We start from the raw sequence: 26,430 nt of genomic DNA on the forward strand, positions 1-26,430 counted from the left end.
TGGAGCCCAACCAGCTGGAAAGCAGCTTTGCAAAGAAGGCCATGGGTGTCTTGGTGGACTACAAGCTGATTACGAGCCAGCAATGTGCCCTTGGGGCAAAGAAGGCCAACAGCCTCCTGGGCTGCATGAGGCAGAGCGTCGCCAGCAGGTTGAGAGAGGTGATTCTGTCCCTCGGTTCAGCACTGATAAGGCCACATCTGGATAGCTGTGTCCAGTTCTGGGCTCTCCAGTACAAGGGAGACATCAACATTACTGGAACAAGTCCAGCAAAGGACCATGAAGATTACTAAGGCTTTGGAATGTCTCTCATATGAGGAGGGCCTGGGAGAGCTGGGACTGTTCAGCACCAAGAAGAGCAGGCTCGGCAGGATCTTATCAATGTACATAAATTCTTGATGGGGGGAGGGGGAGTAAAGAAAACAGAGTCAGAGTCTTCTCAGCGGTGCCCACTGAAAGGACAAGAGGCAATGGGCACAAACCAAAATACAAGAAATTCAGTGCAAACATAAGAACAATCTTTTTTTGCTATAGGCCTAAAACGTGCTCAGAAATACTGTCTCCGTTAGTGGATCAAAGACTTCCTTCTCCCAGGCTGGCTAATCATTGACTTTCTGAAAAGCTAGGGGATTCCCTGGCATCACTTGCCATCCAGAGGAAGGGTTATACTGGTGGAGCTGCCCTGACTCTCAGTAGAGAAAGAATGGAAAGTTGCTACAGAGAAGAACCGAACGTTACCATTTGAGTTTGATGGTAGCCATCAAATCTGTCATCTCAGACATATGCCGCTCATACCCAGCATTCTAACACATAATTCTAACATCTACAGAACACAAAGTGTGTATATACACTATTTTTATGAATGCTGAAGTTCACCCCAAACCTCCAACAGAACCATCAAACCCTGTATCAGCAGCAAGTGGTTTGCATCTACATTAACTTCTAGAGGAACCAAATCTAGAATCTTTTGCAGGCAAAGGAATACTAAGAAATGTAGCTACCGGGTCTACAGAAAGGCCAATCATGAGGTAACCAGACAAGCAGCCTTCAGGCTGATCTTCATTTTGTCATTGGGACGTAACTCAGGGATGGCCCACCAATGCTTTTTGTGGAGTTGCTCATGATTTTGCTATACTACTAGCACAGAAACTGGATGCTGCAAACAGCCACATTCACTCCTCTACTATGCAGACGATCCTGCTAAAATAAGCACAGAGATTTTATTTGGTCAGTATGAAAGCTCCCTCTGCTGGCACCAGCACCAAGCTTTTCCTCCTTTGGCAGCCTCGAACACTGTTAAGAAGTCAGTAAACTTGGCTTTCTCTGGGTCTGGAGCTTACAGGCCAAATTTTGGCCTGCAGTTTCAGGTCACTCTTCGTTTTAAAGGATATTTACATTTGTGAAGACTGCTGACCGCTGCCCCCATTTTCCATTCAGTTCAAAAGAGGAGTACAAATTAGAGACCGCTCCTGCCAAGTCGTTCTTTTCTCTTCTTGGTGTAGACAGTGATAGAAGCAATCCAGAGCAAAGGAAGGGCTAGGTTGAGCCTTGCTCAAACCATGATGCTTGCAATTAGCACTTGCGCACACTTTTTAACCAAATGCACTGTTGCTCAACTCTGCTGTCCACAGCTGAGCTGAGCTAGAGAGAGCCTGCGTTCCCTGTAACAGACATACGTAGAGTCAGATCACCAAAATAAATCCCATTTTCTAACTCTATGTTAGAGTTAGCAGTCTGAACAGAGTACCTTCCAGGCACTAAATGAATGTAGTGCCACTGAAGCAAATGATATGAAACCAGTTATGCTTCTCCTCCATATGAAAAGTAAGTTCAGAGTTTGCTTTCCCAGGTTAAAGTTTGTTCTGGAAACTTTTTGCTTCAGTTTCAGCTACTTGCTTCTACGGAAAGAGGAGTAAGATCAACAGTTAGCTACACTGAAAGAAGGGGGATGCAGAGAAGCGTTACAGAGTATGAATGTTGCTCCTTCACAGAACATGAACCATTATTTAACAGTATTCAGAGCGTTATTTAACATATTTCAGCTGCTTTGCCAATGCCTCCTCCCAATTACAAGTTTCTGGATCACTTAGTTACTGGTAAAAATCTTGAAAATATAAATCCTAGAGGCACAACAATTAGAAGACAGAGATAAACCATTCATCTGCATTTGTCATGGAAATGTTATAAGATTTTCTGATTTTAAGCGCTTCAGGTGGAGAGTACTGACACAACTCAACAGAAAACAATATAGGAATAATTAAGGTTATGACCTCAGATACCTATTGGACACACTTCCCCCTAACCATGAAGTTGATCTCTACACAGCTGCTTTCCCTCATTAGTTTTGTTGAAGTTTTGCATGTAAGTGCACATGATGAGAATCAAACAACATATCACAGCAGTTTGTTTCTCTTCCGCAGCCCAGGGGAACATCCCCAAAGCACCGAGTTTGGACAGTGACAGTGACCTGCCACGGCAGGACTGCTGTGGCCAGGTAATGGTGTCATTTGGAAAACAGACAACATGTGAGGAGTATACAAAGCCTCGATAACCTCATTTTTTGCAGTCACTGCAAAACTTTAAATATCGAGTGACTGAAAATAAGAAATAAAGGTGTTTGCACTCGGAGTCCACCGCAACCAGTGCCCCTATGGCATGGGAACTAGGAAGACACCAAGTACAAAAGCTCTTACAGTTCACATGCAAGAAATGACAGCATTTAATGAAGTGAAAACGTTGCCTCAAAATGCTGCCAAAATAGCATAGCTCTCATTTTCATTAGTGGAGACAAAATTGAAGCATGACAAGAGGACACTTCTACGAAATTTTAGTACTTCTTGATATTGCTTCCATGATATGTTTGTCCATGGCTGGAAGTAAGTCTTTAAACACTTACTAGCTGTTCATCATTTTCCTGGAGTCACTGTTTTGGTGGTGTTTGTGCTCTCCAGTCAAATCATGCCTCCTTCTTTTTCCAGTAAGAAACCAAGAAACTTCTAATTAGTTTATGTAAGAGAGACTATTGCCAAAATATATGGTCTAATTCAAACAGAAGTAAAAGGATTGATCAGGATACATTACTGACCATAATGGTTTCATGTCATCTTCAGCTTCTAAGATGATAACAATGTTGTTTTAAAAGTTGTCCTTTGATGTTAAAGTAGAGGTGGGCAGCTAACAGACTATTTTTGAAAGTACGAGCTAATAACACACATTGCAGCACATATTCTATCCAAACAGGTTTCTTCAGTTTCTGTCTCTTTTGTATTCTTTTTGGAAGATGATCCCTAGAGAGAAGTGTTCCTGGGAGAGGAACAATTTTGACGAGAGTAGCAAAACAGAGATTTCAATTTCAAAACTACACAAGTACATGCTCACTGCCCTGTATACACTCGAGTGCACCTCTAAGGACCAACAGATTATAGGGTATACCTCGGCATTATAGCTAAGCTCTTAAATCCTTCATGAAGCCAGAAACTAATGGCAATATTAAGGAAAGCAGCATCAATGGAGAAAAAAACAAAACAAAACAAAACCTTACAAGGGACGCTGTCAAGAAGGAGTGAAGAGTCAGATACGGCAATCATGAAATGAGGTCTGCACTCCCTTTGTAATGGAAATGTATCTGATTCAGATAAGAGATTTTTAACTAATTTTGCTTTGGGTTCCTTTATCAGAATAAAATAATTGGTCTTTTTACAAAGGCACCCTGGACACAACAGCGGACAACCACTGTCATGTGCTGATAGATGGCTCCTGTGGTATCTATCACAGGGCATCTGTCACAAATATCCCTGGGCTGTTTCTCACTGCTGTTGTTTTAAAGATGATAGAACATGTTTTCATTCAGAAAGGTTGCCTATTTATAGCCCATGGACATAGCTTCTTTCACTGCTCCATAGAAGTTTTAACCAAACAGGAAGGAGATCTGTGTAATCTGAAGGATGCTCTCCCCATTCAAATGAGGTATACAAGCATGTCTGCCAGGAAAGGCGCGGAGGGGCAAGGCTGAAGTTAGGACTAGTCCATAAACATGGGCTCCAGTTCACTTAGCCATATAGTTTTCAACCTGCCACACCATTCACTCACTTCATCACAAACAGCGCTTGAAAGCTGTCACCTAAATACCCAGTTTTTAAAAATACACTTATAAACCATTAACGTTATGGAGGGAAAATTCACCGGCTCCTGAGGTGTTATCTTGGGCACTGCAGTCAAGAAAATCCGAGTGAAAAGCAGACAACCCTTCTGAGTCAAAAATGTCCCCAACGTCCCAGCAGCAAGAAGCCTGCATGGCATGTCCGCAGTGAGCACTTTTTAACACATCCAGCTGCCAAGTAAGCTGTTAGCTGCCGCCAGGGCTCTAGCTCCACTGCAAGCTCTGCAGCAGAGGCGGAGCTGTTTGAGAGCTCGTCAGGGACTCCAGCTATGGCTTTTTGCTCTGGATCCCAAGTGCTATTCTAAACTTGAGCCTAAGGCTGCCTGCAGGTCACCCTGCTGCTGGAGAAACATGTTACCCACGCTAATGTGTTGCTGCCTACAGGTTCATTTTGCAAACGACAGTACAGAAACCTGAAGACTGTCACTGTAGGAAGCTACTTAGAAGTTATCCGTTTAGGCTCTGGCTTTCAGGTGAGCTTTAAACGGCCACAAACTTGTTACTGACTTTTTTGCCAGAAATTTCAAGGAAAAGACAGGTTTTTCCCTTGGGGAGTAGGCCATCTCTTTGGATATCAGTGGAGGTCTTGCCAGCGACTTCAAAAAGGCCAGGATTTTGCAGTGCTCCAAGGGTGTAAAGACTGCTCCTGAGCAAAAGTTTCCGGTTTCCCCTCCTTTGCATCTTTTCTTGTTCCTTCCCAGACCCATATACCAGAAGCAACGACATTACAAATTAATTTAAAGACGATTGTTTGGGCCTGCAATTTCTGTTAGAACATTGGGCCTTGGCAAAATGATGGGCTTGCTGTTACTTTAGTTCTCCCTGACATTACTATTTCAATACTACAAATTCTCTGCAAGACAATTATTTTGTATAAAGTTTCAGCAAATGAGGATCTGAGTAAATATTAAAGCACTGGAATAACTTCATTACTACATTGCATGGAATGGTACAGAGGAGACCCTCAGAGCTTATGCTTCAAGCTCAAAGAGTAATGACACGAAACAGAGAATCTCAGCTAGACCATTTTTAAAAGGAGATCACGGTGACCTGAAAAGACTCACTGAATTTCCTGCTATTGTCATCATTTTTCTCCGAGTCTGCATACAGCAAAGGAGTTAATGATACAGCAAAGGAGTTAACGATACGCTATTAATGCTTTAAACAATTTATGTTCAGTAAAAGGAGCAGCTAGCCATTAGATTTAAGGGGTATCAAAGACACTGTTCAGAGCTGATGCAGCAGTGCACTTATTCCTTCCTATAGAGACAAGCTGCAAAAACTCAGTATTGATGATTAAGGGATATTTTCCGGGCAGTGGCTACATAATTCAGCCATGAATCACTCTTTTCCACATGCCACCATGGACCACAGACAGTTCCCTGAAACAGACTGAAGACAAACAGTCTGTTTGTTGAAGACAAACAGACTAAAAGACAAAAAGCCTTAGATATGAATGTGCTATAGACAGCAAGCAGGAGATACCCAAAGAATCACCAAAGAAACATTTGCCCTTGGAATAAATACAACTTAGCCTGTTTTTGAGTTCTTTAGTACCTCTTGCTTCCCCATGCAAAATTTCGGATTGCTTAAACACTGAGACTTTGATGTCTCATCCCCTCAGGACTGCCATTACACACCAGAGTCCTGCTATTTCATATCACATCAATTTGGGTATAGAAAGTACCTAGGAGACAAGACCAGAGCCACAGCATCTCCTCATCATGCTGCTTTCACACAGTCACAAGTCACAGTGATGCAAATTGAATACTCCCCCTCTTTCCCCATCTACTCCATGGGATTATACCGACTCCAGCAGCTCCACCTCTACAATGGGGTGGTTCTTATCAGCCCAGCTACCTCGAGCTGTTATTATTTGTGATGCTTCTAATCACCGTTATTGCCTGAGGTGCATCTTCAGAGAGAAAACCTGAATTTGCAGATTTCTCCACTTCGCAAATCACCTCTGTCTGAATGGATCCACAAGATCTGGGATGCCAAACGGCCCACTGCCATTGACTCTCACTACAGTGGCACACATAAACCGGCTGACGGCACACAACAAAGAGACCAAGCCGCCCTTGTGGCATTGCTGGAGATGCAATGTGCTAACCCATAGCTGCACACTGCTGCCTGAAAAATTCAGCTAATACACGTGTGAGGGAATGGGAGTCATTTAATGGTGATCAGCAGTGCTTCAGATCCCCTGTTTAGTGCTGCTGGAAACCCCACATATAAGAGCCATGAGATCTTTCTTATGGCTTCCTGGCAGACACCACAATGATGGGCTGGACTTACATGAAGGATAGCATATGTTAACAAGGTATGAAATCATGGCCAGCCCAGCAGGTAGGTAGGTTTTATGTATAAGAAGCTCCATGAGGCGAATGGGACCGCAGCGTTTCCTCAAAACAGAGAGGAAGCAACATGCCCACAAGGCACGTCTACGTGGCTGCAGCAACGTTTCAGAGCCCTGCACACGGCGGGAAGGAAACCCCCAGGAGGCCTCAGGAATCAGAGGGAGATCAGAGGCCAGGCTCTGGGTCTGCCAATTCTTCCTGCTGCGGGTTTGAAGGACGCATCCAGATGTTCAAACAGTTACAGTAAACAACTCCCCCATCACTCCCCAATAGAAACACTATGACAAATGGATAACTAATTAAAGGAAGATGCACTTCAGCGGAGGGACAGTGTCTATTATGTCCCTACGGATAACACCAACAGTTTCTGACAAATAGTCAGCTTCTCTGTGTTCAGGTAACAGCGAGCAGCTCACTCAGGAAAGAGAGCCCCTTTATGCTAGGAGCTGTACAGTCTCTGCAGGGGTTCTGCCTGCCCCTGTAGGTCTGCAGTCGAGGATTAGGACAAAATAGAATAGTGAAACAAAGCTGTTCAGGACAGGGAAGTGAAAATATAAAGAAAAGGCTGGGCTCCACTGACTCTGAACACAGACTTTCCAGCAATGCCTCAGTTATCTTAAGCAGTGTAATAAATCTAACCGCCCTCAAAACGTGTACTATCTATAGGACAGCAGCTGCGTAACATAGATTCAGGTCTGAAGTGCGTGGAGTTATTCAGAATCAAAGTCAATTCATCAGCCGCTATAAAGTGACTGATGGCTTTGTTGCAGTCAATAGCGCTGTTCATTAACACCAGCTGATAATCTGGCCCAGGGGGGTTGATTCAGACACTCATCTTTAATCAACTGAACACCAACATGAGAATCTGCAGATGTATTTGTGGACAGCCCATTGGTAAGAACATAATACACTCAACCTGGGATTAAGCTGAAAGGAAATCTGTGCTCTGCGACACCCGTATGCGACCATAAGAAACAGACAGCAGTAATATAACATCCCATGTGGCCCAAGAGGGAGGGAGCTCCCGTTTCTTGGGTGAGGTGACAGGCCCATGCAGAGCTGGCTCCTGCCTAGCAGCCAGGCTGCTTCCACTTTACACAAGGACAGCGTGGTCCAAAGCAATACGAAGCTGACAGAAGACCAGATCCAGTGGGCTTCCTTCAACCCTGCCTTTCTCCAAGAAAAGCTTTGACCACCTTCCTTCCCAGTGGTCCAGGTGAGGCTCATAGGACCACAGAGCCGGCACCGAATAACCAAAACACACACTGCTTGAGGGCAGCTGGAGCAATACAGAGTAAGCGGCACAGACGCTGCACTTTATTCTCCCTTCTGGAGACTGCAGGCAGTCATGTTGCCCTGCATCCCAACATCTGAGTTTGTGATGTGCCACAGACAGTGCTGAGATGCATCATAGGTCTGTTACGGATGCTACTGCAGTTTTGGCTAGAAGATGCCAAAGCTTGGGCAGATGCACAGACAAGCATTGTTTTTTTTTTTAACAAAATTTTCCAGGAAATATCATTATTTAAAGCATTTAATTAGCAGAGGTTCCCTGCCCATTTTGGCTGCTTAGCAAAGGGATGCAAGGGCTGCCTACCTTCATTTACTTGGGACTCAGCCTGGAGACCTTTGCCTGGGGACCTGTTGAGCCCCAGGAGATGAGTGAGCTCAGTTTCTGGGAGCAACCACTTTCTGTAAGGTTGTACCATTTGAGACATGGAAAACCCCAGTGAAAAGCAGGTCTTCTGCAGGTTTTAAAATGAAAAGGGATCACAGCGATCACCCAAGCATATTATCTGCCTAATATATGCCAGAGAAATCGATCTGCTAATTTTTGCACCCAGTTCACTGAGCTGGAGCTTAGTGCTTGATAGGGTCCAGGTGTTTTAGTGGCACCACATTCTTAGACATTGGTGCTGACACTGTTCAATACATGGTCTTTATGTCCAGCCCAGATTTGCCTTGCAGCGACTTCCATGCATCATATCCTGTCTAGGCCACGATTTTGATCAACAGCTGAGTGGCTTTAGAAGAAAAATTCAAAACCAAAAACTATAGCTGAACACTTTGCATGTTGAGGGAAATGGAGTTAAAATGCTTGGGCTCAGCAGAGAAGCCGTTAATAAGTTGCGCAGCATGGTATCTGTGCAGCTTTGTCATCTTCTGGCTCATCCATTATCAGATCATCTTAGAGAAAAATGTTCTCTTAGACTTGAGGTAATAGAGGCTGCAGACATTTGTTCAAGTGACACGGAAGGAAAGACTGTATCTAGATATTACTCATAATGAGATTAAAGAGCCTTTCACAGACATTAAGGCCAAGACTTAGAAGCCACATGCTAGGATACAGAGCCCATGTTGTCCAGATCACCTGTTGAAACCTACCTACACAGCAGTGGCCAAAATTTCTTACTGCCTGTTGGCTTTGGGATGGCCTATATTAAAAGCAGCGTCTAGGTAGATAAGAAAAAAAGTACCTCCACAATTGCTGGGTTAGCCATTCTGAGGGCAATTTCAGAAGAGAAGAAGAGATGAGTGGGGCCATCCTCTTTCAGCTATCTTGGTCTATATGAAGTGACAGACTGAGGAAAAACTGTGGTTCTGAGACTAACCGCTACCGTGCCAGTTCAGTAGACAAACACAGCACTACTGAGGCAGCGGGGAGTGTCACTGAAGGGAGGCATGTTAGGGCTAAGCCCTGGACCAACACATACATGCTTGACTCTTCCAAGAAAGAAAGATACCCTTACTGCAAAGCTGTTGCTCTTGTGAGCAAAGGGGCAGTATACGAGAACTAGAAGCTAAGAAGTCATGCTCAGCTGGTGCTGCCTTTCGGTTTCAGTGGTATCCTAATTACAGAGTGATCTACTTGCAAAACTTTTGGAGAAGACATCTTGGGATGAGGGGGGACCCGGACATTAAGTCTGCTAGCTCTGAGCCATGGCAGCAGGAACTCAAGAGTGTGAAGGCATTTCCTTGCTAAAAAACACACTTTCAAGGATGTGATATTTTGCTGTTTGTGAAATGCAAGCTGCACATTATACGACACTTCTGATTCCTCTGGGCTTTAAGTACAGTTCATGCTAAAATAGTTTATCAGGGAGGATGTAAACTTGACAATCATGTGTCACATAGCTGTATAAGAAGGGTCACTCTTTCCAAGAAGACAATTAGCCCTGCTATGCAAGAGTCCTGCCAAGATCAGCTGTTTCCTCTCAATTTTTAATCAAGCCTTGACAGCTCTTTAAAAGTTAGGAAGGAGGAAAAAAAAAAAAAAGAAAAGAGATTGATTCACTTCACTTACAATCAAAGCAAAGAGAATCTTACCCTTTTGCTTAAACAAAGAAGACAATGTCCTCCACTCTTCCCAGCTTCTCAATATGGGCCACAGCTAGCAGCAGGAGGGGATCAAATTCTGCACACAATTATCATCAACAGTGTTTTGGGGCTTTAAAAGAGATTCTTCAATCAGGTATTAATTTGCACTGCGAGAAATGGTTTATAGCTACCTGCATATTAAGGCATACAGCTGCATCGATTACACTGAAGGCACTATTTCGAAGTAATCTTTGCAGCTCAGAGAACTAAAACCTCAGTTCCCCCTCCAAATGGAAAAAGAGACTTTGCAAGGCCATATCACTCCAGGCTGTGTGCCAAAGGCACATGGGCAACATGGGTAAGAAAGCGTTAATTAGCCATGTGACACCATGACTGAGGCTGCTTGCAGGAACTGTTATGCTGTTTGTGTGCAGTGTATTAGTGCGACATTTAAAAAAAAAAGTGTGCTGTGTACAGCTACAGGCAATATTTGGCCCCTGGTAAACAGGGCAGGCAAAGCTAGGATGAAAGCTATGAGATAGAGGGTTCAATAATTACAGCTCTCTTTAAAAGGGATTTCATTTACAATAAGAGGTAGCCTCATACAGCATGCCAAGAACATCTAAGCTAACAGAGCACATTTTTCATTCTACATTGGAGTCTCAATCAATGGGAGGGAAAGAAAAAGTCTCCTGACTATCTATTTATACATGTAAGAGCTTTTGTTGGATATTTTTCTAGTACTCTGTGAGGTTACTCACTCTGCCTTTTTTCTATACCAAAAAGCTGGTCGGCATATTTTTCTCACAGTAGAAATCAATGCAAAGTTACAGTAACTTAATCTACCAGGAACTTTACAGAGGTTTTTTTGCAGCTATTTGTCTCTTGTCAGGAAGAAGAGAGGCAAACAATAAGCCCCCTGGGGGAAGTTCTGGCCTTATAGGTTTATCAGTGTCTCTCTGATAAGGCCATACAAAAGTGATGCTTTGCTCACCCTGGGCACAGAAACATCTGCCAAAGCCTCAGCTCTCCTATCCTTCTTTTATATGGGCCTAATTCTACCTGTCCTTGCTCTTGGTCTGCAAAGTGAGAGCCACAAATCCAGCCCAGCATCTCAAATCGTTTCACTTCCTTAAAGAATCGAGCCCCTCCTAGAAGCTGCACCTTTTCCTAGTATGCATTAATAACACAATGTACTCTATGTAGTGTGGTGCCTTCCCTCCTCTTCTCAACCTGGGCCCCACCACCCTGCAGGTTCAAGTTTCACAACCCTTCAGTCATCACATAGGCAAGAATTCAGTATCTCACCTTGTCTGCAGCTCCCCCACCCTGAAGGGCTAACACCCTTCTCAAGCCATCACCTGGGACTTTCCCTTCTCTCCTGAGAGAAACCCTTGCCCACTCTTATATCTGGTCTCTGCTGCAGCTCACTGCATTCACATCAGCTGTGTTTCAGCTCTTGCTGTTGACTGAATGCAGTCACCATTCAGCCCTCACTGTTAACCCCTTCCCATCCTTTAGCTTGACTTCACCTCCTTTTTTCCAGAAACAAGAAAAAAAAAACCACTCTCCCCTTTTCTATTTACATATGCCAATATATCTTTGCACTAACTCTAATCAGCAGCGCTCTTCTACCCCTAAATCAGGGCAACCCCTTTAATTCAGCTACGGGAAGGCCCCATCGTGCTTGACACTACAACCAGCAATCTTGTTCATTCATCAGAGGGTCAGCTCACCATATTTGTTGCCTTAGCCTCAAAAGGTGTCAGCAAGTCCCTTTTATGCCAGACTGAACCATAAACTGTTGCATGGGCAAGGGGGATAGCACTGTGTGCTGTATGGCTGGAAAGATCACTCATGGCCCTGCCTTCCTCCTGCCCTGCAGAGCCTCTGCTAACTCCTGAGCTTGGTGCACAGACCGAGCTAATGCACAGCACAAATGTGCCTACCTTTGGCAACAGCAGGGAGAAGTGGGAGCCTCCTTTCCCACTGTCTTCCCTTGCAAGGCACAAGCCTGCCAAGACTGATAGTTAAAAACCAACTTTACAGGGAAGCTGGTCAGACATTTTTCATCCAACCAGATATTTTTTAATGAGCTATTACTCACCTCCATCCATGTTACAGCACTTTGGTAAACACATCAATCAAGCACTTGATTTTTGAAATTGAAAATGAAGTGTTTTGACAGTAGTGATATGCCTTTGTAAAGTATAACTCGTTCACTTTGAAAGATGTGGAGCATCCCAGGAAAAGCAACATCTGAGACCATCCTTTTTAATATCCAAACAAAGCTCTGCCATGTGGTTTTCTTCCTGACTGCACTTGTTTGTTACACATTCAGTATTCTCAGGCAGAAACACTGACACAAAACCTCTTCTTTCTCCTAACATCTGGAAATGCGATTGGGTTGTTTTAAATGAAGTATATGGCCTTTTAAGGAAATAAGCTACAGCACTGAAAGAGCCATATAATTTATTCAAGCAAAAATTGCAGAACAAGCTAAATTAGTCTGAAAGCTCTTCTGGAGCTGGTATTTGATGCCTGGCAAGAGCAGGAAAATGCACAGTCAGAACATACCACCAAAAAACAGAAATGTGTGTATTGTACCACTAGACATGACTGTAAAAGAAAGAGAAGTGTGCTCCAGCAGAGGGAGGCTTACATACGTTTTGGGTTTTTCTTTTTTTTAACTCCACTGGAGTTAGAAGGAACCATCCTCGGCTGTGCAGAAGCTGGACACAACTTTCACACGTGCAGCTATAGGAAAGGCTGTAACTTTTTTCTTCAGGGCCAGTTCTACAAAAGCTCCAGCTTGTTTCAGCAGAGAATAGGATTGCTTAAGCACTACCCTCAATTTTGCAGTCCGTCTCCACAGTACCACCAATTAGCTTGCAATAGCTCTTCCAATCTGCATTTTAGCCAGACCAGAAAGAAAGTGCACCAGAGAAACTGGACAGATTTTCTCTCTGCGTGCAAAGGAGTGGACGTTACGAGATGGTTACGACGGCTCTGGGCCTGTGGGAAGTCTGCCATCTTAGGGAAATATCCAGTGGAGAAATATGACTACTTTCCGCTCCATCTGTGCTGCCACAGGGGAACAGGCCAGAAAATCTGGCTTCGGCTTTACAAGGGAACAGGGAGATGCGAGGGATTAGTGACAAACAGGGAAGAAGTTACTCACCCACATTCATCCCAGGGAACAGAAGACATGTACTGGCTGCATTACTTGCACTGAGTTTGGTGATCTCAGGATGTGCCCCAAGGCACAGGAACTCACAGTAAGAAATTCAGCGCAGTTGCCAGTATCATTCATGGCAACATCAAAAAAGTGAAGAGCAGATAGGAAAGAGTGAGCTGTGTGATTGTGAGCTGCCATCCACTTCACTCTTCCAAACGGTCCTTTGACAGCAACTGAATCAAGCTGGAAAGGTAGATGAGCTTGGGAGGAATGAGAGCACTGCTTAAGAAAGGTGGATAAAGGAGGTATAGCCTGCTATAATATAAGCTGTGTGGCAAGAAAGTTAGGGTGAATACCAGGAAAACCGTCCCAGCAGAGAAGAATAAGAGAATGCAGAGCCCTATCAGTAAAGGCAATGAGATAAACCCACTTCAAAGAATATTTGGTATTTACCACAACTGGAAGCATATATTGCATTTCAGTGCTTCAGTTAGCTTGTCAGACTCTTCTGATTACAATGTCTTGCTTAAAACTACCACAGAGCTCTCAGCTTTCTTAGCCAGCATTTCTCCTGCAAATACTTGGTATTCATGAAAATATGATGACCCATTGGGGGAGACATGTGGATACGATCTGAGCAAGTCCCAGCCCTGTTTCCCGTCCCTTCTGTACTGCAGGTGCAGAGTCAGGGAAAAGTCAGAGAGGCCTGTTTACCGCCCTCCACCTACAGAAAAGGCACTCAAAGCAACCGTAACCGAAGGGACACCTGGGCCTTGCAGAAGGGCAAGTAACCCAATGCATGGATCCAGCAACTCCACAGTCTTTTCCCTTGGCTTAAGAGCTACTAAAGCTAAGCAAATTGTCTCGTTAATTAATAGCCCAGTAATTTTCCCTATAAAAGGAAGGGACACAAACAAGAAGGAAGAAACATGGGCTGCTCCCAAATCACAGAAAAAACATCTCTTCTCGAATGGCCTCACCTCTGCTGAGTCCTGGCGGACCTCTTCTGTCCTCCTTCCTGAACCCCAGCTGACTCAATCCAGCCGCTCCCAGCTCAGTGCAGATGCAGAGGTGAATTCACTTTGCAGAATCCAGCAGCCAGGCCTATGCACAAGCCATTCCTAACAGGAGAAAATGTGCACGCAGAGCGGTTGTGCTCTAATTCCCAGAGTATTTTTCACCAGTCTATGAGAAACTTGTCCTTAACTGCTTGGCTTGCTTATGTTTTTCCAATGTTCTATAAGTGGATTTATAGAAAAAGCACTGCCATGAGCAAGTTTCTAATTAGGAAAAGAAATAAATAGAATTATGGAATTAAGACAGAACCACAGCATGAATGACCTAAATCCCTTCCTTGTGCTGCCGTCCACAGCAGGCTATGATTTTTTTTTTTTTTAAAGTTAATTCATCATGAAGATGGAACAGCAAAGGCAAATCCCTTTGCAGGCTAGCACCCACACTCCCAACTTGCTAATGCCACTTCGTTTTGACAAAGGACAACACTTTCCCATAACTATGCTCTGCTGTGTGAGCAGCTGGATCCTCACACTCCTACTAACACTGCTGATATACTAGTAGCAATGGTGCACAAACTACTATTTCTTAATTTGCACAGACAACTTTCTGTTGGTCTAAACGTAAAGACTATCACTATTCCTAGCTGTTTACTGCCAATTACCTACTGTCATGTTGGGTATGGGCATCTAATGAACAGTGGTATTCTTTGCAGAGATAACAAGCATCCACAGGTCTCCAAGACCTCAACAGGAAATAAGAGCGCTCTACACTTCTCATAAATTAGGCCATATTTATCTAAATACTCAGTTACAGATTTAAGTACCTACATTTTAAAACACTGGCTTGTGAAACTAGCAATTCATGTTTCTCAAAGGAGAAATTTGAACTTCAATGAGGAAGTCGCAAGGTTTCCATTCACACTACTGCCACATACTGCAGAGAGCTTTTGATACAATTTGAATCCCAGAATCCATGGCAATTTGGTTATCTAGTTAAAGAAGCTAAGCAACTATTCCGGGATGAACTGCTGCTGGTTGGAAAGCTCAGGTTGTCAGCAAATCAGTTCATGCATGAACAAGGAGCCAAAAACTTTCTTTATATATGCAGGCAGCATCTCACTGAAACTGCTGTGTTATATGGTATAAAATCTGTGTCAGATAGAAACCATGCACTGGTTATGATTGGTTTGATAGGATGTTAGCTTGTTTTATTTTACAGAATTGAGCACTGGTGCCTTTTCTGCTGGGCTAGTCCCCTGGGGAATAAGGAGCTTTACGATTTTTCCGTACTGCAGTAAGACTAGGTGAATTAAGAACGAAAGGGAGAGATCTCAGTAGTGTTGCTGCCTACAAACAGAGACTGCCAATTGCATTAGGCAACTGAACGATCCCACCCACTGCATGGAAAAAAGCTCCTGGCACTTTAGCTTCAACAACTAATCTTTGGCAGCCACTGGCATGTGGTAACCTGAACCGTACAGCAAGGAATCCAGCAAAGCTCATTAATAAAATACATTACATAATTGTCCAAACCACAGGACAATAAGCTGAAGAAGGCTGAACCACAGCAACTAGCCAAAAGACCTAAGAATTATAGACACACAGTTGAGGAAACAACTAATCATTACTTTTGGGAACAAGGCTCCAACTTGGTATAAACAGTCAGAGTTTCCCTGATAACAGAAGCCACTGTGTAAACACATTAGCTCAGGATCTGTCCCATCTCCCTCTCACCACTCCAACATGGGGACACAAAAAATGTCTTTCCATATTCCCCAAACAGCCACAGAAAAGAATAAGCCAAGGTAAGAGTACTCAAATACATGCCATCTGTTAGTATACAGGCTTGTGGAAACACTATCCTTGTACACTTCACTGCCATTCTCAGCTATCTTCTGGTCTTTTGTACTATGAGATAAAACTTTACTTCCTTTAAGGGCAGAAGCTTATTGGAGTTATTCTGATGCCAATACTCTGGGCAACCCATACCGTGTGTGTGTGTGTGTGTGTGAATGATTCCAGGGATGTGGGGGGAATGATGATTTGCTACAGCAGTGACACTGTAAAGTTAAAATTCTGCCTTTTCTGTCCTGGAGCAAGATGTTGCTCCTGGGGAGCTGAGTTGGATGAATAATACGTTGCTGGATGGCAAGGGGTTGATGAAAGGCTCAGTGAATTCATCTGAAACAGTACAGTAATGGGCACCACAGAAAAGCCTGTGTTAATAAACAGCTGTGAAAAATCAATGGTACTTACACAGAAGGAAGCAGAAAGATCTCTCCTCTAGCAGGGACAGAGCATGCTGTTTTTCGACTGCACCTAGCTTTTGCAAGGTGCCAATCCTTTGGCCTGAATTCAGAAAACCCTTTGTTATTGTTGTGTCTTACAGAGAAAGCCAGAAAAGCCAGTGACACTTAAGAAGTCCTTTCTTTTCTCATGCCAGCCTACAAACAGAGACCCAGAATAATTAAGACAGTGTTCATTTTTATTGTACTCATCATGGAAACCAGAAGATGTAAAACAGCAAAACATTAAATTCCTAAGGGACTTGACCAGGTCAGTAACATCGCTTTAGTACCATCGTTAAGACTTCTTCACATGCAAAGTTCTAGTGATATGTCTCAAATGAATGCTACAGTTCACTGGAAGCCTAAAATTAGCTTTACTTTGTACAGTACATCACATTCAGTCAGTGTAACTATAAAAATAATAAAGCCATGATAATATTAGTTGTCATTAGAAGCCTCGAAACTGGTTTTCTGCTGCTGCTGCCTGATTTGTGGCCATCATTTTCATGGTGTTTGCAATGACCAGGAATTCAAAGTTCACCTACCATCTCTCTATATAACTCTGAGTACAAACCCACCTCACTTCTAGTGTGCTGCTCAGACCTTTCTCTTCCAGGTACTGAATTCCCCATGGCAGTGCCTAAACTTGGGTTTGACTTAAAACTGTTCACTATGAACTGAGTTGAGGGAAGTGTTATCAGGAGAACCCTTTAATACAAGTGTCAGCTGTTGTAGCCGAGCCTCTATGATGTATCTAATAGACACTGCCTAATATTCTTAAGCAAATGGCTGCTGAAGACTTTGACGACAGAGTTTTGTCATGTATTTCTATTCAATGGATGGTCACTCTAAGCAGACAAAAACTTAAGGTCTAATATTTCAAAATGGACTCAGTCCATGTGTATCATTCCTCATGAGCTCTGATGCTTGCTATAACCCATAGTCTTTGGGGAGAAACCAGTTCATATGTACAACTGTGGATTTCCACAGAGCTTTGGAGCTAGCGTGCATTTCTGTAGACTGAACCGCCACACTTTCTGTTGACAGTCTGGACACAGAGGTTGGCCAGCTATTTTTTTTTGGCTAGGGTTCTGGGAATTTTTTAGAGACCAGATAAGGAGAAAATCCTTGTTTCTATATTGCAGAGCAATCTGAACTTCCTGTTGTTGCCCCAAAATTGTGGGAGATACGAAGCCTCTAGCGCTCAATCAGCAACAGCAAAGGGAAAAACCTAGAGCATGAGCAATGCATGAGTCCTGCACACCTGTGCACTCCCTTTAAACACATGCGCACACACGCTCAAACTTACCAACAGCAAACTTTCTGCTAGAGGCAAAATTAGTTCCTGTGTCGCTGGACTCAATAAAAACAACAGTTTCTTCTTTAAAGCAGCCTGAATGCTGAAAGATACATTTTCCAATGCAAAATCTTCCTTGCTACGATTTGATTCAAAATCCACTTTACAAATACTTGAGAAGGAAGAACTGCTCAGAAAAACACAAAAGCAGGCAAAAGAATACATATCAGACTTTCAAAAAATGGATGATGTTCATTTCAGTTTGGATTAACTGAGTTGTAATACTTCATTCTTTCTTTTACATAGCTATATAGGCTCAGGTGGTAATTAAACGTGGGCACCTAAAAGAACATTTCAGCCACTTCAATATACAGGATCTGATCTTCAGACCCACGGACCACTGCAGCATCCACTGACTCCAGAGACATTTGCTAGTGTGCAGCATTTAAATAGGGATCTACTTACATACCTGGCTGGGGATGGACTTAGAAAGCATTGATAACTGATACAGGCATCACAGTCACCAAAAAAGTCAATGAGCAGAAGCTGAGACGCTAAAAAAAACAGAAAGAAAAAGGAGGAGTCCTTCAGACCTTAGCTCTTAGCTTTCTAAATAACAGAAATGAAACACTGAAACAGCAATATCACTATAGATCAAGGAGCTTGATTAACAGCTGTATCTCACTCACGGCAGTCATTTCCAGAAGGCAGGTGTGAAACGCTTACTTTGCCTTAGTAATTTTTGGCATTGATTTTCAAAAGGTGTGAAGGGGTAGGCCAGGAATAAATCAATGGAGAATCAACCTAATAAGCTAATAATATTTGTACTTTCAGACAAACCTTGCATTTCCTAAGCGAAGCAACGGAACACTGATACGGCAGTTTCTACTGTTATTTCCACACTGAAGACCAGTGGAAGCCAAAAGGAATTTTCCATCAATTTCAACAGGCTTTAAAACATATCCTTATCTTCTTTTGGATTTCCACTAACTTAAAAACTCAGAAACAGTAACGGAATTCAAGATAAATGCGCCTGTTATCTTTAGAGCATATATTCACTTTTTCTGAATCCCTTGAATATTCTTCTCCAAAACGTTCATTTTACAAGCCCTTATGTAATAGTAAAGGTAATAAACAGATATTGTTCACTTACTTGTGTTACCAGTTAGCTTATTCGGTCAGTTTTGCTGATTCATATTTGCATATATCTGCACATTAACAAAATATACAACCTTTGGAAATGTCCTTTTTCCTAAAGGCTGTAAAACAGCAGGAAAATGAAAATTCTGTGAGCTCAGAATGAACAAATGGTGAGCATTGCAAAAATCAAGCAAAACAGTGGCTTCCCATAAGAATGGGAATTCCTAGTGCAGCACCTACATCACCTCAGTTTTGCTTTTCTTTTAGTCCCTCCCTAGTCTTCTCAGCAATTCCTTCTTCTATGCTCAAAGGCATGGTTTCTTGCTCTGAAAGGGTGAGACAGACATTCCCTTCCTCCGTGCCCCTCCAGCTTTGCCCCTCATGCTTTTTCCAAAACAAGTCAGCAGAAGTGAGACAGGACTTCATTTCACCACTGGTGCCCAAGACAAGGCAAAGCTGGCAGACACCAAACAAGCACACCCAGACAGTTCTGCACTTCGCAGCCTCACACAAAATCAGGGGCTATCCTGCAAACTGCCTGCATCGATGATGGGCAACATCGAAATAGATTTGCTTTTGTCTTTACTAGTAAAAAGCTCCTGAAGTGAAATTAGAAGCAACCCTTCCACTTTCATTCACCGCATTTATTAAAAACTCCTACAATGATTCTGGCCGTGTCAGCCTTCCCAGAAGATATGCCAACAGACAACAGTTTCCTGACCTTTAGCTTGTTTCTGCAATTTTCCCATCTTGCAGCAAACTGAAATTAAGAGTTACTTCACAAGGCTAGGCTGCAACCTAGATTTTTTTTCCCCATACAGATTTACTTTTGGGAATGACAAAGCAGTTCTTTCTGCTTTGAGGCATCTTTTTATTACGCCAAATGAATTTCCGTGCTTGTTAACCGCTCGACCAATGCAGTGTGATTCTGATCACAGGGCAGTGAGAGAGCGGCGAGAAGGCACACAGATCATCTTCCCCTACCCTCTGCCTTACCGCCACTCCAAGCACGCTTTTGTTTTTGACACTGATGTAACACCAACAATACTCCTTCTTGGCTGGTATAGGACCATTTATACAAGCGTATTATTTGCTTATCATCACCCAAAATACAGTTCTGTTTTGTTGCTGGTGAAACATGCATCATCCTTACAAGGATTCATGCGGTCATCTGGACATTGTATGCAGGAGAAAACATAACCTGGGGTTAAATTATCACATTGCCTACATTCTGCTCTACTAGGACAAAGTGAAAACCTAAAATATTTTACATGAGATGTGCTGGTGATTATTGACTCATTTTTATGCATTTGTTTTTGGCACATTATTGCTTGGATGCGAACGTCTGCTGGCGTTTTGTGCCCACGAGACAGCGTCACTGACATATTTCAGTTTGTCTTTCAACCGATTTTTCTCACAGAACACAAAAGCACGATGCTCTGCTGAACATTATAGTTTCTCCAGCTATGCCCACGTAGTTGTTTAGATGCATCCACTTGGTATGACATCTACCCATCAGCATTTTGCTGTATGTATTGGTGACATTTCCCTGGAAGAAAGGTTATTTGGGGCAGGGGGAGTGAGGGTGGACAAGGCTGGTGAAGACTCACAGCTAGAAGCAGCTGCAGGGTACCAGGAGAGATCTCTGATTCCTCATGAAGAAGAGTTAGTTCCAGTGTTGGTGCAGCACACTGCTCATCCACTGCTAATAAATGCCAAGCGAAGTTTGGTCTCAATAAAGCAACTCATACACAGATTTTAGAAATATTTTGGAGAGCTTCAGCTAAAGGATAAAGTTCATGGAAATCGGTGAATACGCGATAGCCATTTATTCTCCTCTGGAAAAATATGACAATCCATTTATATATTCAGACTGAACACATTTGTAAAGGGACAGTTCAGAGTAAGCTAGATCACAATGCTATAATATGGAGGAGACAGAGAGGGGGTGTGAGCTTGTTCATGGGACACTTTCACAGGGATATGGGCTGGGCAGCAGCTAAAGAGGGAGAGGACAGATCGGAGGTGAAGGCACAAGAAGGAGCAGTGCAAAGCCTTGGACCTGGACAGGAAACAGCAAACACCATGGAAAACTTTGGGAACCTTTACAGGGCTGACACAAACACAACATGGTAAGAGACACCAAACTCGTCAACTAACCTTACCTAACGATGCTGTCAACATTAATCCCCCACAAAACTTCACATGAAATTTACATCTCAGAAACTGCTAGGAAGGTGATGGAAACAGTAATAACAAAAGAGATGAAACTTTCCTCTCAGTAGGCATATGTGAGAAGACACTCCCTAATGTGGTATTTCAGATTCAGCAATTCAGCATCAGATGGGAGATGACTTAAAATAATGTACAGAAGCAGAATAAGGACGTGCCATAAAAATCCAACAGATATGCCAGAGGAAAATTAGGAGTCAATTCAGTACCATGCCTAGAGGCAACAGCTTTCACTGGACTAGGTTAAAATATTGTACCTTACAGAAACTTTACAGTATTTTACCTCCCTGTTAGGGAAAAAATTGTCCCCAAATAGCTGCTTTGAAGGCCTGACAGTTGATATACTCACAAACATTGGTCCCCTGAAAAAAAAGGCATCACCTCAGGGCTGCTTCTCAGAAAAAAAAAAAAAATCATTTACACTGAGTAAACCTGTACGATAATCTGCACAGTAAATTAGATGTGTGGTACTACAGACAGAAATAAATCATCATGATTGATGAAAAATCTTTAATGGAATAAAAATAATTCCTATTTAACTCTAGTCCTCTGCAGGATTACAACAGCCAAATCCTCAATGCACTGCAGGATTGAAAACTGAATTTTCTACAAACTGCAGGAGTTCCCCAACCTCCCATGGACTCTAATGGTCAGAATAAAAAAAAAAAAAAGTGGGAAACACATTCCCCAGCTTGGAAAAATATTATTCATCTGAGAAATGTGACAAACACATTTTTGAGACATTATTGTATATCACACTTCTGGAGAAATAGTCACTAAGCTACCTTTTATTAGCAGATTCTGTAACTTCCCTAACATTAGAAATACAGTAAAGATTGTCTCAAGACTTCAGTATTTCTGTAAAATAAATGTTTCAAGTTAACAATATAATGCTTTATAATATAAATAGCATTAGATAAAATATAAAATATGCACAGGCTAATTAAATGGTATTAAGTTTATGAAAAGCAGCAAGAAAAGCATCAAAATACTACCAAAAAGATCAGATCTGGACAAGGACTTGGAAAAAATCAGAACAGCGCACACACTAGACATGTAGGCTAACGGACCCAGATGCACAGCATAGCCTATTTCTACTTTAAAATGTCAGTGTGCATCTCTAAAGAAAGAAGAAGATCCATGTTTTTAAAAAGTGATTTACAGAAGAGAGGTGTTCAGCGTTGTTGGAGAATCAGAGCACTGGAGAACCCAGACTCAGGCGGAGAACCCAGAACTACTCGCTGCTTTTGAAAGACTTGGCTAGAGTACTGCAGCGCAAGTGACAGCACTGTGCTGACAGACACGGGTGAATCGAGTTAAGTGCTCTCTCATGTTTTACCTTATCTGTCCACATTGCCTACTTAAACACTCCACACATCTTAAGTGCGGCTGACTCAGGGGGGAAAAAGCCCACAGAATTTACCTCTCTCTCGCCTCTGGTTCTAGCCATCAAAATTCCATTTGCTTAACTTGCTTCTTCTCCCAAGCGGACACTCCTTCAACCTGGTTCTTCACTCCTTCCTTGGTTCTATATTTCAATAGGAGGGGAAGACCCAGCTCTCTCAGGCTGCCAATGAAAACTGCACCCCACAGTATCAACAGTAGCGAGGCTGGTAAGTGATCAATGTCCTTAGCCTTGTCATAAACTTGCCTCAGTGTGGGTAACTTAAACGTATGGAAAGCTGTCTTCTGTTACTGTTGGAGAGCATTAGCTGTTGACAACTGCTTAACCTTAGTTTCACCTTATCCAGCTTCCCCCAGCCTATCCCCTTGCATAAGACCTTGCGATGCATAAAAATCACTTCTGATAATAATTCTGATAATCTTCTCTCTGCTTCATGCCTTATCAGAAAGCCCTGCTCTCCCTGCAGCAAGGTGGCAATTTAAAATTGTGCTTTCGCTAAGTGCCTAGCTTTTCACCTGACAGTAGACGAGTAGGGGCATAATGTGGAAATACACCAGCTGTAGCAATAATAAAGGCATGATGGAGTGACTACTCAGGAAACAAAAGGGTAATAATTTCCACTGTTGCTGCAACACAATTCCAATAACACAACTGAACAGCAGGACTTAAGACTTGAGGGCGGGGGGGGGGGGTCTCTATACCATTGCAGACATCTATCCATCCCTGCAAACCATTTCAGTCTAACACAGAGGAAGGAGCAGGTCGGACACAGCAATTAGGACGCCTAAAATTCTGCAGCATGGACTGGAATACGTTATGCTGCCTCCCTTTCAGTTTTTTATTTGAAGATGTATCAGAGGAAATGGATTTCCGATTCTGAGTGTTTTGAGCCTGGATCAGTTTCTCATGTTCACGTATTTGTCTCTGTAAGTGGTTTTGGATCGCAATTCCCAAGGATTCTGGATCGAGGGAAGCACCATAAACCTCCCACGTCATGCCTTGCTCATCCCACACAACATCCCTGACGTGCTTGGACTGCTTCACCTGCACTTTTGCCTCCATGGCTGGAGTGGGCTGCTTTTTGTTTTCCCCAAGATTTGGCAAAGCCTGAGCTGAAGTAGGAAGAGCTGCTGTATCAAGCTCGTGTCTGGACTCCTCTGCCTGAAGGCCTTGCTGCTGGGGAGCTGCTGAGGCCCCCGAGAGAGGGGTGACGTGAGCAGAACTTGCGCTCAACTCTGACGACAATCCTGCCTGCAGACTCCGACCGCTGGCCTTCAGAGCCTGGCTAATCGCTCCTTGGTCTCTGCCATGCCCCTTTTCACCTGTATCCGCTGAACTTGCCTTTACGCTGATGGCAGCAGGTTCACTGCTAACATTCATCACTCCTTTAGGATCAAGCACCATCAAGTTTTCTTCCTTTGGTTTGACTCCAGATTGAATGGGAATTGCCTTCACTTCATTCACACCCTTACACTGTACCAGTCTTTGCTCAGAGCTGTCCAGGACCTCTTTCTGCTTGATTTCTCTGTCTGTATTACAGGGTAAAGGTAACTGGCTGCTTCCTGCATCCTGGACAAGTTGTTGCACATTGCTCTTGATTTCTGGGACAACTGCAGCTGAAATAGTGTTCGGTCCACCACAACCAGACTGTGATGGAGTTTGATTACCGGCATTAACTGCGAGCTGGTCGACGGGCACTGCCTTTGGCAGGACTGGAGTGTCCAAGGGCACCAGAGTAGCCTCCCGGCTGTCTCTGGCTGCACAGATCATTTGGGCACTAACTGCAGATGTCCCTTGGGAGGTAATGGCTGCAAGAGGGCACGGCCGAGTAAGTGTTGTGTGATCTGCTGATGCTGGAGAGACCATGTCAGATTGGTCTCCAGAGTATTTTTGCAATTTGACAGCCTGGGTTTGGGCTGTATCAGTCACAGCTGTAAGAACAGTCGATTTTGGCATGATACCAGAAGAACATGGGGACTTTTGGTGTGAGGAGAAACTGTCAATAAGTTCAGATTGGCTCAGCCCCCCACTGCCTTGATAAATGATGTGCAGTTCCTCCTTTTCCTCTAACGGAGGATTCCCTTTTAAGAAGGCGGCAAGGATACTGGGGCTCGTGGAAGCTGATTTGCTCTCCACGCTGGCCACGGCCTGAACCTCGGCATCCCTCCAGGTCCTGTTTCCTGCTTCCTGAGTTAAAGATCTGTTCTCAGCCTGAACTGTCATTGTACCTGTTTCTCTGAACTTGGAGAGCTGGATCACGCCTGAACTCACTGTCTCCACGTCTGCATTGCATACTGGCTGCGTACTCTCATGTCTGAACTGAGCTGGTGACTTGCTGCTCTGAACTACTGCACTTTGATCAGCGGGACATGAGTGCACGGTGTTTGCAGCCCTGCTTTCTGCCTCCAAACCAACCTGTGGACCTCTCCTCAGGTCATCTTCAGTGCCCCTCTCTGGAGAGGCTGACTGACACGCAGCAGGACCAGGTTTTTCTGCTCCCTTTTCTTCTCCCCCTCTTTGCAGAATGTTCGCCTGAGAAGTATTAAAGGACTCATTATCCCTGATAGGGTTGCCTGGGGAAGAATAGTTTAACACCTCAAGTGCTGGCTGATCATCAGTCCCCTGAGGTTTCAATGCAGAGTCATCCGTTTGTGCCAGGGAGCTTGATTTGGCTCGGCTGCTTTGAACAAACTGACAGGAGTTCTGGGGGGCTGGCATCATAACCGGCTCGTGCCCTGTTGAACGGGCTCTTTCTGCAGTCAGGGCTTGCACTGCCAGTTCCTCACAGGCTTTTGGCTGCGAGTTACTAGCAGACTCTACGCCTGCAGGATGCCCCTCTGAAGCCTTGCTGAAGGACCCAGGAGAAAATGCCTCATGCCAGCTAGCATCATCCCTGTGATGTTTCTCACACGTCTGAACATCAGCAGCTGCGGGGCATTTTAGGTCAAACGAGCAAACTCCAGCAGAATCAGACACCGTGTATGAAAAGCCATTGCTGGCTGTCTCTCGACTTGGTTGTTCGGGCTGGTGCTTAGCAGACTGCAGGTCTCCCAGGTGATCTTTCTCCTCAGAAGCTGTGAGCAGGGAAAGTTTGGCAGATCTCAGAGGATCTGGTACAGTCCCCATGGAATATCTTGGAGTTGTGGCTTGCTGTCAGCTTCTATGTGTTGTCTTACAGGGCAGTTTTTGTACTGGGGACAAGCTGACGATAACAGCTTTCCTGTTAATCTGTTAATGAAAGAAACATAGTGTTAGCAGCAGATAGATTTAACAAGAAAAGTAAGCAACACAAATTCATTGTACAGCTTGAAGAGAGCTACTGGTAGGCAAGGGGGAAAGAGAAGCACTTGATTCTGCCTGCAAGTCACAGGGAGCTGAGCCCTTGGCTCCAGTTTGTAACAGTGCACGTGTTCTCCTAAGCGATTCTCGGTTTCTAAAGATGCAGATTTCAAGTCTCTCTCATTTCTGAGGTCCAGAAGGAGACAATAATAATAGGGTCAAAGCAACCGAAGCTGTCCTGTGGCTGATACATTACTGAAAAAAATGACAGAAAGTGAGTAAAAAAGAAAAGAAATACTGCATATGGAAGTATGATAAGGCTATCAAGAGAAAGTAGAGATCAACAGAAAGGGGAGCAGCCTTTGTGTGGTACTCTGAAGGAAAACGGGTCATCAGGAGGTCATGAAATAACCTCAGTGTGATAAATTCTTTATCAAGCCACCTCTGGAAGGAAGGATGATCTAGTAGCAACCTTGCCTGCAGTGTGTATGTGGAGAATAGGTCTGATGGCCCCAAGACCCACTCTACGACTTGCACGGATGCCCTACGTTTGCTGTGCACCAGTTCTCCTTCCTCTCGTGGAGAGCCTTTCTCGAAATCTACTGTAAACAGGAAAATGCTCAGTCAAGGCAACAGTAAACACCAAAGACACGTCTTTTGGTAAATTCAGACTAACATGCATGAAATTAAACCTCATAGTGGAAGAAATACTGTGAGAAGACAACCTCATGGTGATGTAGATAAACACCAAGAGAAGCTAC

At 43.6% G+C, this 26,430-nt stretch overlaps 2 protein-coding genes across 4 annotated transcripts in view; both read right to left on the reverse strand.

The window, feature by feature from the left end:
- The window catches only part of FAM13A (family with sequence similarity 13 member A), a 178,847-nt gene extending 164,746 nt beyond the window's left edge, over positions 1-14,101 (reverse strand). Inside the window, exon 1 of the mRNA XM_068941542.1 lies at positions 13,993-14,101. The gene's annotated coding sequence lies outside the window, so the exon portion shown is untranslated. The remainder of the gene's footprint in view (positions 1-13,992) is intronic.
- Positions 14,102-16,495: 2,394 nt separating this feature from the next.
- Positions 16,496-26,430, reverse strand: part of GPRIN3 (GPRIN family member 3) — a 160,751-nt gene continuing 150,816 nt past the window's right edge. For all 3 annotated transcript variants that reach the window (XM_068941552.1, XM_068941551.1, XM_068941550.1), the window contains one exon: positions 16,496-25,618. In XM_068941552.1, coding sequence (XP_068797653.1) covers positions 23,126-25,516 — 2,391 coding nt within the window. In that variant the 5' untranslated portion in view covers positions 25,517-25,618 and the 3' untranslated portion in view covers positions 16,496-23,125. The remainder of the gene's footprint in view (positions 25,619-26,430) is intronic.

Source organism: Struthio camelus, chromosome 4 (genome assembly GCF_040807025.1).
Source record: "Struthio camelus isolate bStrCam1 chromosome 4, bStrCam1.hap1, whole genome shotgun sequence".
NCBI classification, from domain to species: Eukaryota; Metazoa; Chordata; class Aves; order Struthioniformes; family Struthionidae; genus Struthio; species Struthio camelus.